Source organism: Falco naumanni, chromosome 14 (assembly GCF_017639655.2).
Source record: "Falco naumanni isolate bFalNau1 chromosome 14, bFalNau1.pat, whole genome shotgun sequence".
Taxonomy (NCBI): Eukaryota; Metazoa; Chordata; class Aves; order Falconiformes; family Falconidae; genus Falco; species Falco naumanni.
Genome location: NC_054067.1, coordinates 6,770,535 through 6,784,124, shown reverse-complemented (window position 1 = coordinate 6,784,124; position 13,590 = coordinate 6,770,535). Strand labels below are relative to the sequence as shown.

The window sequence follows — 13,590 nt, the reverse complement described above, 5'->3', positions numbered from 1 at the left end:
CAAAAGTGAACAGCTAAACCACAGATACAGGTGCCCAAGATGGCTTTCTGAAATGCAGATTCTCCAGGAATTTTCACTTAGTGAAGTCAGTGGTACTTTTAATGTGGGAATTCTAAGGAAGAGTCAATCCAAATTATGTGAATGCGACAAATCAGAATGGATGAATCTGGTCACAACGCCCTCAGATGTAAACAGCCTTAATATAAGATTTCAGGGGAAAAAACCAAGTCTTTCAAGGTTAGAAAGTTTAAACTGGATCATAAAATGATATAAACATACCATTTCCTGATTGTCATCTATGGCTTTCATCTGGACTTTAAGTTTATTGACTTCTCTGTCATAGCTACTATGTGGGACAGCAAGGTCGTACATCGTCAAAGACCAGAATGTAGCATAAAACTGAGGACTGATGTCATCCCAAACCTTGGGAAGGTGCAGAGAAATCACAGCATCATGGACAGGAGCCATCACCAGCTCACACGATGTAATGTATTTGTGAACTTTGTGCTGCTGTTTGTTTCCCTTCTCAGCTTTTTTCAGTTCATCATACTTTGACTGTACATCAAAAAAAAGAAAAACGAAGAATTTGTAATCTTTGTACACTAACAATTAATTTGGCTTTTACAATATAGTTTAACTTCTCTCAAAAACCTTTCTATATAAGAAACATTTACACGGGTAAAATGTCATTTATGTACATAAAGCACTGAAGAACATTGTACAGAACTTTTAGTATTCATCCATATTGGACGGATTTATCTTTCTTCACTGATGTTGCTACCTGTTGTTATTATAACACATTATACTACACCAAGTAAAAATTACTCTCAATACTTCGTATTTTAGATGCAGGGACAAATTTAATTCTGACACTTCCCGAAACAGCCACACCTTTTGGCAGCTGCAACATTTTCCTCCATAGCAAAAATCCATCTAAAAGATCTGCAGGAGAACTTACACCTTTGGGGGAACAGGGAGGGAAAGAACTCCTACTGATCACTCAAATCATCGAAGAGATGACTTTATTAGCTACAACTTCCGTCAGTTGTGTGAAAGTTGACACAGGGCCCATAGTTTCTACGAAGATAAAGAAGAACCTATTCCAGCCCACAGCTTCTCCTTTCTACCTCTACTCGTAAAGCTTCTGCAAGCTTTATTTAGCAAACAAACTTCAGCAGGAATCAAACACATATATTGGTAACATGTAATACAGCAGCACTAAAAGAAGGCGAACAGCTACTTACCGAAATATGGTGTGCATACATGGGTCTTGAGAGAAAAAATGCAGCATCATGAGGTGTGTGAAACTCATTACAGAGAACGTCGATAGAAGGCACTCGCTTAATGTAATCCTCTGTGCTTAGATTGGATGCTAAAAACCCACCAAATTGTACCAGGGTGTCATGGCACTACATGCAAAAGATACAAAAAGTTAGCAAACACCATTATTTTGTTCAAAAGTGAAGTTAAGGAGAGCTTGAAATCTTGTGGAGTTGTGGGTTTGGGTTTGTTTTTTTAACAATTTCACAACACACAGTAGAGCAAGAACTTTCTCATGGGAGAAGAGATGCTAAATTCTCCTTGCCACATACTTCTGTCACTCCACACTGACTCAACTCTACCTGCACCTAAAAGAAAAGAACCCTCCCAAGCCCTAACAAAAAACAACTAACACACACAAAAAAAAATCCCCCAAATTCCCCACCTACAATAGCCTGCAAAACTCTAAGACCATTCTGTTCTACCAGAATGAAACAAAACTAGTTCCTAGTGCCTAACTCAGCAAAAGTATTCAGGCTGTTGCCTTAAAAAAATAAAGAAAAAGAAGGTCCTCTAACAAATTAGGATCAGAAAATTGTAATAGCTGGCTTAAAACTTTTTTATGACAGAAGATGTTTTTATCTTTCACTTAGAAGTCACTTGTCAATATAATATATAATACATCTGTATAATTTAATAAGGTCACTGCAACTAGTTTTGAAAATTCTTATATATTGCACCAAATTCTTATATACTGTGCTGATACGCTAGAAGTTACCAAAGAAATTGAGAGGTTCTTATAAATGTTTTTACTTGCCTGATCATACAGTTTTCCCACCAGCTTCAGATGTTTTTCCCCTCCCTCCTGAAAGATGACACCATTTCTCTGTTGAGCCATAAGCAGACACAGTGGAAGGGCAAGATCATGGTCCAATAATGCATCCTTCAATCTCTGAGAAGATTTTTTTGTATTCCTGATTTGGCCAAAGTAGCCACCCTGCATAGAACAGAAAAAGTTACCCAAGTGTGGATACAGCGCATCAAATTGGAAACAATGTGTGCTTCTGGACTGATGCTACTCCATCAGTATTTCTGCAGTTTCCTGTCCATTGGTAAAACTCCCTGTGAATCCTGTACTGCAACACACATGTAAGAATCAGAAACTAGTCTTGCATGCTATCTATTAGTCTTTTTACAGAAGAAATGAAGTGACATTTCGGCTTAGGCATCATGACCCAGCATTTCAGATCAAGGTCTGCTGTGATGTGCTCAAAGTCTCTTCTCTGTTCAATACAGAAATTTCAGAATTTGGTTCTGGTTATAGCTATTCAAATCCCTACAGAACTGAGTCTAGGTCAGCCTCAACTAGGTCTCTGACACCAAGGCTGCAAGAGTTTTAGCTGTTAAAATAGTTTAAGATGTTACTCCACTAAACAGGGAGCTGCTACACCCAGAGCTGAGCTAAAACAGCAGGACTGCACAACATACAAGCTCACTGGGTGCTCCAAGTTGCAGGTCTGTCATGTTACACTGGCTAACAAAGGCTTCTTTCGTTAATATGAGATGCTGGAAAGCACAACAATTAAGGCTCACACATAGACTGTCTTGGCTGTCTTTCTGCAAGGCTTGGAAGCTCAGTGGTGCAGGGAAGCTCTCTGATGAAAGCAGTAACAACTTTCTCTGTTATGCTGCCATGGTTCAGGAATCAAGAGTCTTTAAAACCACCGTTAATAAGCAATAGCTATTATTAATTAAATTTAACACAAACACACCTCAGCTTTTAGTTGTTCTCCACCAGTCATGGCTTCCAATTGTTCCATTGTCATTTCTTCTGTAATTTCTATCCCTGCCATTTTCTGCACTACTTCTTTTAAAATGAGCAAATCAAAGCTGCACAGAAAACAGAGAAGTGGAGTAAAACCAAGAAAATTTGTTTAAGAAATGGAAGCCATGAGATTCAATATACGGCACAAAGCAACAGTACGATGCACGTTAAACTACATTTAAATTCTTTTTTGAAGAAACAAGTGTTTCCTTATTGCAATTAAAAAGTTAGTACTCAAAAGCAACGCAGGCATTCAACAAATGGATTTCAGAACCCCTTCAGAACAATTTCTTTGTTTTTCAAAATAATAGTGTGTGGTGCTATTAAGTACCAAAAAGTTAAATTCCATAAATTTTATTGGTCCCCTTTGTTGTTTTACATGCTTCATACTATATACACATAGTTATTTCATGAACATGGAATATTTAAAATTTTATTAAAAATTTTGAGAGTAGTACAGCCTTAGAAATTGACTGGCAAAATTAGTCTGGAAAGGTTATCTGAAACATGGAAAACATTTTTTACTTAAAATACAGAATATAAAAAACACTCCAATAGTCAACCTGTACAGAGACTAGGCTTTACTTCCTGCTCTGAATTCTGTAAAGGCAAAGACTTTTTCCTCAACAGACATAAATTGTACCATAAATAAACCACATAAGTTTTATATTTAAATAATTTATATTGTTTATATTTTTGTTTGCTGTTCCAACCGTAAGTATGTTTTCTGCTTAGGAACTATGCAATGCGAGCATATACTTCAATTGAATACTCCAGTCCTATGGAACTAACTGGTCATAGTGCTAAACCCATTTTATTTCTACAATCCCAAATACTGAACTGAATATTAAAAAAATTGGTTTTCCTCCCAAAACACTTTAAAGTCTTAATACGTAATTCTGGGGAAAGACAAGAAACATTACTTACCCTTCCTCGGTAGTTCAATGTGATTGTACCATCATCAGAATACAAAACAAATTTGGGACAGGGGAGCACATGAGACTGAGTGTCTACATTACAGGGAAGGGAAAAAACTAGACTTGAACAGAAATACCCTAATATAACACGCTGCGTTATCTCCACTGGTAAGCTGTCTTTCAGTAAGCATATAGGGATTTGTAATGGAAAAAAGCTGGTACTCACCTATATGACAAAAGTAACACACTAAAATTAAGTGAAACAATGCTACTGAGCCATGACAATGGAAGGACAAAAGAAAAAGGAAGATTCATATTGCAAACCTTTTAAGTTGTTTTTTTAAAATTATGATTAACATTGATGTATCAAGAAGCTATTCAAGTGCCACTAAATAAACAGGACAAAGTATTTAAAATAATATATTAAATGTTAAGAGCCATCGTTGCAGAGAAGAGATTATGAGAAAGAAAAACCTAAAACTCTAAGTCATACCCTTTTTTATCATGGATGCTTATTTTGTAAATAACAGTACGGTGATTTCTATGACAATGCTACAGACTGGCAGGGTTTTTTCCCTGTCCGGTTAGCTGTTAAAAAAACTGTGTTAAAATAAGTCACAGATGAAAAATCAAGTACTTCAAAAATAATATGCAACAGCTATACAATTAGAGAAAAAAATAATGTATTGAAGAGGGTATTAGTCTTTCTGCTATTTCGATTTCTTAACCTTCCTGGTATTATGAATGGAGTTTTACCACCACTAGAGTAACTACTATACTGAGTGCCTGCACATCAGCAAACAAATAATACATTATAGAAGTTTATAAAGATCACTTGTGCAAGACTTGCCTTTTCCCAGCTTTCAGTTGGTTGGCTACATATTGAAGTAGACCAGCAAGTTCAATGGGATATTTTCGGAAAACTGCACCACAAAAGCTAGCCAGACCTAAAGCAAGGAGAAACGGCTGTGACTGCACCTCAGGAAATACTAATAATTAAAAAGCTTTAACAAAGCACATGCAAAATGTTAGCAATTTATGTATTTTTATAAGGCAAAGAACAAATATATTTTCCTATTGATCAAACTTGCCTGCTCTATGTTTTCCTTAAAAAAATCAGCTGATAGATTCAAGTGAAATATTGATCATAATGAACAATAATACGGTAGACCACAGGGAAGGTGAAGTATTTTAAACATTAAAGTAATAAAACAGGAATACTAACTCTGCAGCCAGCTTGAGATTGTAGTGTCATCATGCTTCATTCTCTCCTTCTCAGGGTTTGCCAGAGCTTCAATGATACAGTCTTTAGCGGAGTTAAAGAGAGTATATTTCCTCAATTCGTAAAAACAAGTTACACAGACCCGTTTTTCCAGCTCCACAATTTGTGATATAAGAACATGATATGCAAGTAGAGCAAGCATGATATAGGCAATCCACTAACATAGTTACGGTATATAAAATATAACATCATGAAAAATGGTAACTTACAAAGCAGTTTTACTTCATTACAATAGTTCTCACTATTTACAAGATCGCTATGCCTTCAAGAACAGGGTGAAAGTAGTAAAAACACCTTTAAAAATGCAAGTATAATTTTCATAGTGTGAAACAACAAATAGAGGGTTCTGTAAACTACTAGAGCGCAAAGGTATTTACAAACTTCACTAAAATGTCTAGCAAAAAGCAGCAAGAACAGAAAACACAGGCAACAGATTTAATCTGGCTACAGGTGCAACTATCTCAGTAATAGACATATTGAGTTACTTAAAAGGATACATGCCAAGACATCGTAGTTCAGCGAAGTGAGGTATTTCAGTGAATCAACAACTGGAGTTATTAAGTTATCGTATTTTTGTATTTGTGATAAAATCTGAAAGTTACAGAAGACACTCAGCTGAACAGGAATGCAATTCCTTACCTTTCACATAGTAAATTAAAACCATTTTAACACCTGTCTTCAAAACCTACACAAAACATGCTTTGAAGTCAATTTAGGAGAAGGTCTTAAACCACTTTCAAAGTAATAGGTAATCTCATTGATTTATTAAGTACCTTAGAGATAGTGAAACATGTCTCTAACATGTCAAAATAATTCTGTATTTTTTTTCAATGATCAGAAAATAAAATCATAAAAACATTTAACTCATTTTTCTAAGAGAATTTGTTTCTACTTATAATAATAAAAACTAAAAAAAAAAAACCTATGTCATGAAAGAACACAAGTGAACTGTACTAATCAAATTTTAGAACATTCACTTTAATACATTATATGTGTGTGTGTTTCAGTATTAATTTCTTCAGACAAAATCTAAAAACTAGTAGATCAATAATAAGTCACACTTGTGAATAAGGTGGAGGTCCACCAACATACTTGTACACCTCTCAAGCATTCTGTAACAGCAGGTAATCTTAAAAATAATTCCCAAATTCCTATGTGTATTTCAGACTTTGAAGCTTTGTTTTCTACCCTGACATTTCTTCATCACATACATATACAACCACCCAGGGCGAGCTAACCTGAATCTGCATTATGCATAGCCTGATCAGTACATCCTTGTACCTCTGAGGCCCACCTCTGTTACCTCAAATTAAATAATCTGCTCCTATAAATAAGTGGATGTAACTTTCTGTGCAGCTGTGGTTAATCAAGAGCTACCATCATATTTATTATCTCAGACCTGTGCACTACCACGTTTTACATCAAAAGTAACTGCCCTCTCACTAAGACAGCAGATCCCTTCCTATAATTTCCAAAATTAAGATGAAAGAGTATTCAGATACATGTGACTACATACATAATCAAATAAAATTGTAGGATTGCTGTGGCTGAGCTTCCCAATTTGTCTTCCAGAGGGTTTCACATTTTCCTTAGTTAAACGCCTGTAAAACAGAACATATTTTATTGCAACAGACAGGCTAAAAGAATACGAAAACGACAGGTTAGTTCCATTGAAGAAAAACCCATTTAGCTGCAGAGATTAAATTCTCACTAGCAGATGCATTTTTAAGAAATCTAAGCATAGGAATATTACTCCCATGGGAATCTGAAATTTTTAATCCTGTAACGTGCAGACAGTACAAACAAACCAGGTGCCCCTATATTACTTTGGACTGCATTCTGATTTCAATTTTGAACATTCTGTTTTCAGAAGTTGTCAGCGGGACCTATACCACATATAAAAACAGTATGTGATGCTGTTACTCTCCTGCAGATTTAATTTAGCCACAGACCATTCATCTTGCATTTGTTGCATTCTGTTCATTGAAGAACAGTAGTAATTTCTTTGTGTTACACTTCCACAGCATTCTCTACTTGAACACACAAGCTTAACGCGGAACCTGAAATCTGTACACAGAAGTAAATTGCACACATAGCAACCTCAACAACTGACAGCATCGTGGCTCATCTGCACAACTGAAATCCACTGTACAGGAGAAGGGATGTAAAATTTTATGGTCTATGCTAGCTACGCAGCAAGTTGGAAGAGAATCAAAGTCATTGTTTCTAGCTTTCACAGCTGCAAATCCAAAGTCTTCCACCCAGTAACAATTATTCTGTCTTGACTATGTAGAAAGGTTCTAATTATCCATATTATAACACCATAGCATTTGCTTTTGGCAACAGCAAATGGAGAACCCAAATCCCTGACAAAGATGACAAAGACATTAAATGTGAGGTAAATCTGAAATTGTTGTGAGAAGATGAGAATGAATCATCCCATTCAGTTCAACTTGCTGCCCTACTTTCAAAGCTACAGAAACTGTGACAAGGTTTTTGAGACTCTGGATTAAAAGAGTCTCCATACCTAGAGAAAATACGTTGCACACTGACATTTCCATGAGCAAAGCTATACATCAAACAATAGCACAGCCATGGAAAAGGTTTTAAATAATTTAATGGGACATTTTTCACAGATGAAGTACCATTGTTGGTGAGAAATTTGTCTTTATCCTTACTTATTTGACAGTTTCTAATCACAGTACATTAAATACTTCATGAACAAAGATTATCAGTGAAATTACTGAGTCATTAGAAAGGGAATGTATTCATCAAGTTTTTGTCTTCAGTTGGTGACATTGTATCACAGGTGATAAATATGAGATTACTTACTTCATTATATATTTGGCTCTGTCTATGGTTTGAGCTTTAACTTTCACTAGAAGTGGGTGACTATTGTACGTTTCGTTCTTCCACTGCCCATAAAGACGGTACCTTGAAAGATTATAAAGGAAAACTATTTTTAGGACTGTCAATTTGAGAGATCAGTTCCAAAGAATGGAAACAAGTTGTTCTACTCACCGGTACTGGTATGGAAAAGTTTTGAACATTCCCCATAATTCTTCAGACATGCATGCATTGCAGTCCATCAGAGAGAGAGATGGAAGTAAGACTTGATCAGTAATACTCAACAAACAGCTGAACAGTATCTCCTGAGATTAAGACAAAAAGACTTGAGGTAACTATCAAGTAAGTACATCAGAAGCAATGCTACGCACGCCACGCACAAATCGCACATCTTAGCAGACTGATAAAATACAAGTTTGCCACAAGGTTAATAGGACTCCCCAAACAAAAACAACAACAAAAATCTAAGCAGCACTTAAAAATATCTAATTAATCTTTTATTAGATAATTTATGGACCATATATACTGTTGATATTTTGCCTATATATTTAAGCAAAGCTAAAGTTTTCAGTAAGTTGCACTCATTTTCAAACCAAATTTATCATTTAGAAATGGATATACTGTGTACTTACACAAAGTGCAACAGGAGAAACTACACTAAAAGCAGTTGCCAAAATCTATTAAGGTATTCCTTGCCACTACTTCCATTTTCAAAATTCCAGAATAAAACCTGAAGGCATTATACATGCTCCCAAGGCACAGAACCCATTTCCAGGTTTTCAGCATCCTATCCTCAACTCTTCTTAAACATTTCTCTTTCCCACTGAAGGATGTCAGAATGACCATAGCAACAACAACAACAACAAAAAAAAAAAAAAAAAACAACCACCCACACAACAAAACCCATGCACAAAACAAAGCAACCAACTAAAAAAAACCCCAACAAACCAGAAGAGACTAATTTTCCCTGCCATGATTCAGGAAGTCAGGAAAAGTCTCATGACAAAATGAGAAACAAGGGTAGTAAGTAATAATGAAAACTCTGCACATATTTTTTATCCTTTGTATTGAAAACTCGCTTGTTGATTTAAAAAAAAACTTTTTTCTAAGTTGAGATCTCAACTGGATACTTGGGTTTCACTGTGATCAATCTTGATAATTCAATAAATTATAAAATTTTAAAAGAAATTAGCTAATAAAGAAAGAGTTGCCATAGTGCTATAAACACTTCCCCCATTTCTGATTTCTCTTTTTCTCTATGCTTTTCCCCAGTAAATAATCCTTAAGAAACATGGTGCCACCATGGAAAGTGTATTTATAGAATATATAGCTGGAGGTATTCTAGCTGACTGAGAAAATAGGAAGCAGAATGCACTGGACTAAAAGGTTTGAGGAACACGAGACCGTACAGAGAGAGAACAGTTCTACGGTTATGAAACATTTGCTCTCAATTACCATCTCCCATAAGAACATCTTCCTCCAAAGTAAACTCACCATTTTCTCTTTATCTTCCTGTTTGCTTCCATCAGACTGAAACTGTAACAAAAACAATCATATTAATTGTAGCGTAATTAATGTAACAGTTTCAAAACAAGGCTACCTCAGCAAAAGCATAAACCTGAAGGGCCACATGCCTAGTAAATGTTTAATTTTCCAGATTTGTCAGCATTAGAATATTTTTGAACAGAAATTCAAACGCATAAATGAAATGCATGACTTGCATATATAAGGGCTTTGTGCACTGCTGCTCAAAAAGAGGTAATAGCTAAAATATTGAGGAAACTTACTATTATGCATGAAATACTGTACTTTCTTACTGGAGAGAAGAAAAAAAAATGCCCTAAGCATTCACCTTCTACCTAAAAAGCAACCCCAGGACTTTCACCCCAATTATCAACAGCCATAGATTATTTTCCCCATCTTTCACAACAATACACTCATAAGCTTTTAGTCTTCATTACAAAATTACTTTTTCTCTCTCTTTTTGATCCGCTCACCATGAAAGCATATTAAGCTATCACACCAGTTAAGTGCACAATTATTTTGAAGGTACACTTGAGCATAAAAGCTGCAGTGCAGTGTTAGTAATCTAACTTTTAAACTACTGTACAGGTTAACTTACAGTCAAATTACCTCCAGTTATAAGTATTTCTACCGTGTGTTAAATGTAGTTTCATAACTAGAACATGCTGATGGCAATAGTGCATTAAAAATAACTTTCCCTATGTGTTACCTTAACCACTCTGTCACTGACGAATTTCTTCATTGTTCCAACCTAGAGCAAATAGCTAAAATGTTGCTCATTCTTCTCAGAAACACAATAAACTATCATATTCATATATTTACTGTAAAACTGCACAAGATATTCCTATAACCAAGTAATCTCTATTCTACAGTACATATCCACAGAAACAAGGGCTTTCTCACAGACCTTCAGTACTTGAACTTAATTACGAAGTAGTCCTAATAGTCTGCTGACAGCAGTGAAGTTAATTACTCCCTTGACATTATAATTTCCAAACTAACCGCATTGTCACTGCAACATAGCATATCACTCAAGTATCAATCATCTCACAGGCCAACAAGACAAAAGCATGCTATAAAACATGAGTATTAACCATTGGGAAATCGCATCAACATGGATGACAAGATGCTGAGAAATTATATATCCTACAAAGATAGGGAATTAGGGGAAGATGGAAAAGCTTGAAGTTACTGTGACTTTACTACAACAACTACTTGGAACCCAAACTTAGCGTAGGTTCTGTCACTTGATCATTGCATCTTAGAACCCGTCGAGAGCAAACTTGCTTTCCAAAATCTGTTAAATTAGACAAAAAGACCTTCAATCCCAAGAATTATCTGTGTTCTCAGCTCTGCATCATCAAGTGCAGCTGGACATGAAAGCTTCCTCCCCTCAGGTGGCATGTAAATTTTGCACATTCCAATGTTTGTTGTAGTTGGAATAAAAAAAACACTTTTAAGAAAAAAAGGTTATGAAAGTGAAAATCTTCCCTCCATTACCACTTCAATCAACCAACCTCTCCAACTTTCAGTTTTAATTTAAAATAATAAGCTAGGTTACAAACCCAGTGATTTTTAAGTTGGGGGGTATGTGTGTGTGTTTGGTTTTGATAATAATAATTCAAAAATTACATCCAAACCTATTAATTCCAACGTTTCTCTAAGGTGGTATTTGAAGAAAAAAAAAATTAAACTCCTTCTATTTTTGACTTGAAAATAAAACAAAAGCTGCTAGACAAATAGCAAATTGCTGGAAAAGCAGCAAAAGAAATCCTTAGCCTCAGTCTGACCTACTGAGTACATTCCAAGGGAGTTCAGAATATAAATGTGACTTGCAGCCTTTTAAAATAGTTCACACTACCAATCTTTCAATATATACATGGTAAAGATACGGTCAAAACACAGCCACAAATCTCAAGAGGCCATTTTATTTCTGAAGTTGATGATTTAATGCTTTATAGGGTGCTTTCTATTTCCACACTGAACTCAGCCTTAGGGGCATCCAGAGATTTGTCACAGCCCCAAGTTCAAGTGCAGCATTTTAACTGGTAGAACACAGGAGCAATCCACTAATTAAAAAGATGCAACATCCCCTTACTTCCCAAGTAACCTAACAGGTGGAATAAAAAGTACTATTTTAAGCACTGGACATGTATTAGGTTATCTACAACACAGACATTGCCTACACTGTCACTTTAATAATGTAAAAGCTTTCATGCACTTAATATCACACATACCTTTTCTAAAAAAATATCATACACAGATAATGTTTTAAAAGATGAAAACCATAATGAGAAATGAGTTACCACTAAATATTCCTGGTTATAAACCTAAAGTGCCTCAAGTTGCTCATAAAAATGTTTATGTTTGTTTATTGATCATAAAAATGATCAAGAATTAAGATTCTCCAAATTTGTCCTTACTCAAAGTATTATGTTTCAGTATTTGAATATATACACAATTAGTAAGACTTGAGCAATTTTTGACATCAGGAGAATTGGTATTTTTCAAGTTTTGACAAGCTGTTCTGTCATACACACCTCTTTCATAAATGCTTTTCCAAGGCGCACCACTTTTGCAAATAAAATAGGATCATGGGAGAGATGAGGACCAAGGTAACAAAGCATGCTGAACGCTTCCTTTCTCAAGTCCTCAAAGCTGTCTGCTTGTTTTGGTGCTCTCTTGTTTGGCAAAGAAGAAATTGGTGACCCTTTAGCTCCTTTAGGTACACCAACTCTGAAAAATAAGATGTGCAGCATTTCACATGAAACAGAAGTGATAATTTTAGAAATGTATCAATACAGTTAGGCTTATTAATGAATTCATGCTTATAAACAAACAGTAGTTCTCCCCCTACGTACCAACATAATTCTACTTCTCACTTTACCTGCGGTATAGAGGTTCAATTGTCACATGTACAAGCTGGCAAAGGGCAACTGCAATAGGTTTGTGTGAAGTAGCATAAAACGGAGGCATCTGATCCATAATACTTTGTGCATGCTGCCAATCACCAATTTTTAATAAAGCTTCCAGTAAACCAAGCTTTTGATTATCAGGAGGCTGCAAGATAACAAGCAATGAAAAATTGTATTCATAAAGTAGTCTTATTATTTCTCCTTAAGCAGTTTGCAGTTGTAATCCACAGCCAGAGAAAAAACCTAGTATTTCAGCTATGTAATGAAAAAAATACGTAAAATAAAATCCAGCTAGGCATTTAGACAATAAGCACACTTCAAAAGCAATAATAAACCAGTCCACATAGAGTCCAACATCTGGACCAAAGGAAGTTAAAAATAAAAGTTCAAAATATAAGTTTATAAAGTCGTCTGACATATATCTGATCATGTACTTTTCAAAAGTCACAATCCATTGCAGCTTACTACTTTACATGACATTTTAAGAACAATGCAAGCATTTAAGAATCTTTTCCATTGTGTGTTGCTCTGGATTTAGAAGTACAAATTCCTATTGCAAAACAAACAAGAAAAACTCCACTAAACAACACCAAAATAAACCCAGAACCTTTACCTATCTTAGTTTGACTGTATCCTAAGTTTTGCATCAGCACTAGGAGAGTCTAGTTTTAAGTGCAAGTCTAAGGAAGTTTTCCAAACATCCCGTTTTGCAATATATACATAAAAGAAAATAGGAGTTTACGATTAAGATCGTGCCTTGAAACATTTTTGCATGGGCATGGCATGGATACATTTTGTTGTTACAAATTGATTAACCCTCACCCCCAAGAGAAAAGTCTATTAATATATGACCAACAGCAAAGAATAGTGACTGCAAACTAGCTGTATATAACAAGCCTTAGATTACGTTCACACCAAGGGAAGGAAGATTGTAAGACAAAACATTTAAGCATTTTAAGGCATAAAACCAGTTTTATTTAAACCATGCAAACAAGACACACTACCAAGAACAAAAACTAA

The 13,590-nt window shown here is 35.3% G+C and overlaps 1 protein-coding gene across 2 annotated transcripts in view; it reads right to left on the bottom strand.

Annotated features, from left to right (window-relative positions):
• The window catches only part of THOC2 (THO complex 2), a 55,437-nt gene that overhangs the window by 19,622 nt on the left and 22,225 nt on the right, over positions 1-13,590 (bottom strand). The window contains exons 11-24 of one of the 2 annotated variants that reach the window (XR_005831033.1): positions 12,543-12,715; positions 12,196-12,391; positions 10,365-10,406; positions 9,626-9,667; positions 8,306-8,436; positions 8,117-8,218; positions 6,801-6,885; positions 5,782-5,875; positions 5,228-5,308; positions 4,853-4,949; positions 3,033-3,150; positions 2,078-2,257; positions 1,245-1,409; positions 280-555 (exon numbers count right to left, since the gene is read on the bottom strand). Coding sequence is in view for 1 of the 2 variants with exons in the window: in XM_040614852.1 (XP_040470786.1) it covers positions 280-555; positions 1,245-1,409; positions 2,078-2,257; positions 3,033-3,150; positions 4,853-4,949; positions 5,228-5,308; positions 5,782-5,875; positions 6,801-6,885; positions 8,117-8,218; positions 8,306-8,436; positions 9,626-9,667; positions 12,196-12,391; positions 12,543-12,715 (1,740 nt within the window). In the remaining variant the exon portion in view is untranslated. The remainder of the gene's footprint in view (positions 1-279; positions 556-1,244; positions 1,410-2,077; positions 2,258-3,032; positions 3,151-4,852; positions 4,950-5,227; positions 5,309-5,781; positions 5,876-6,800; positions 6,886-8,116; positions 8,219-8,305; positions 8,437-9,625; positions 9,668-10,364; positions 10,407-12,195; positions 12,392-12,542; positions 12,716-13,590) is intronic. The other variant, XM_040614852.1, reaches the window with a different exon arrangement.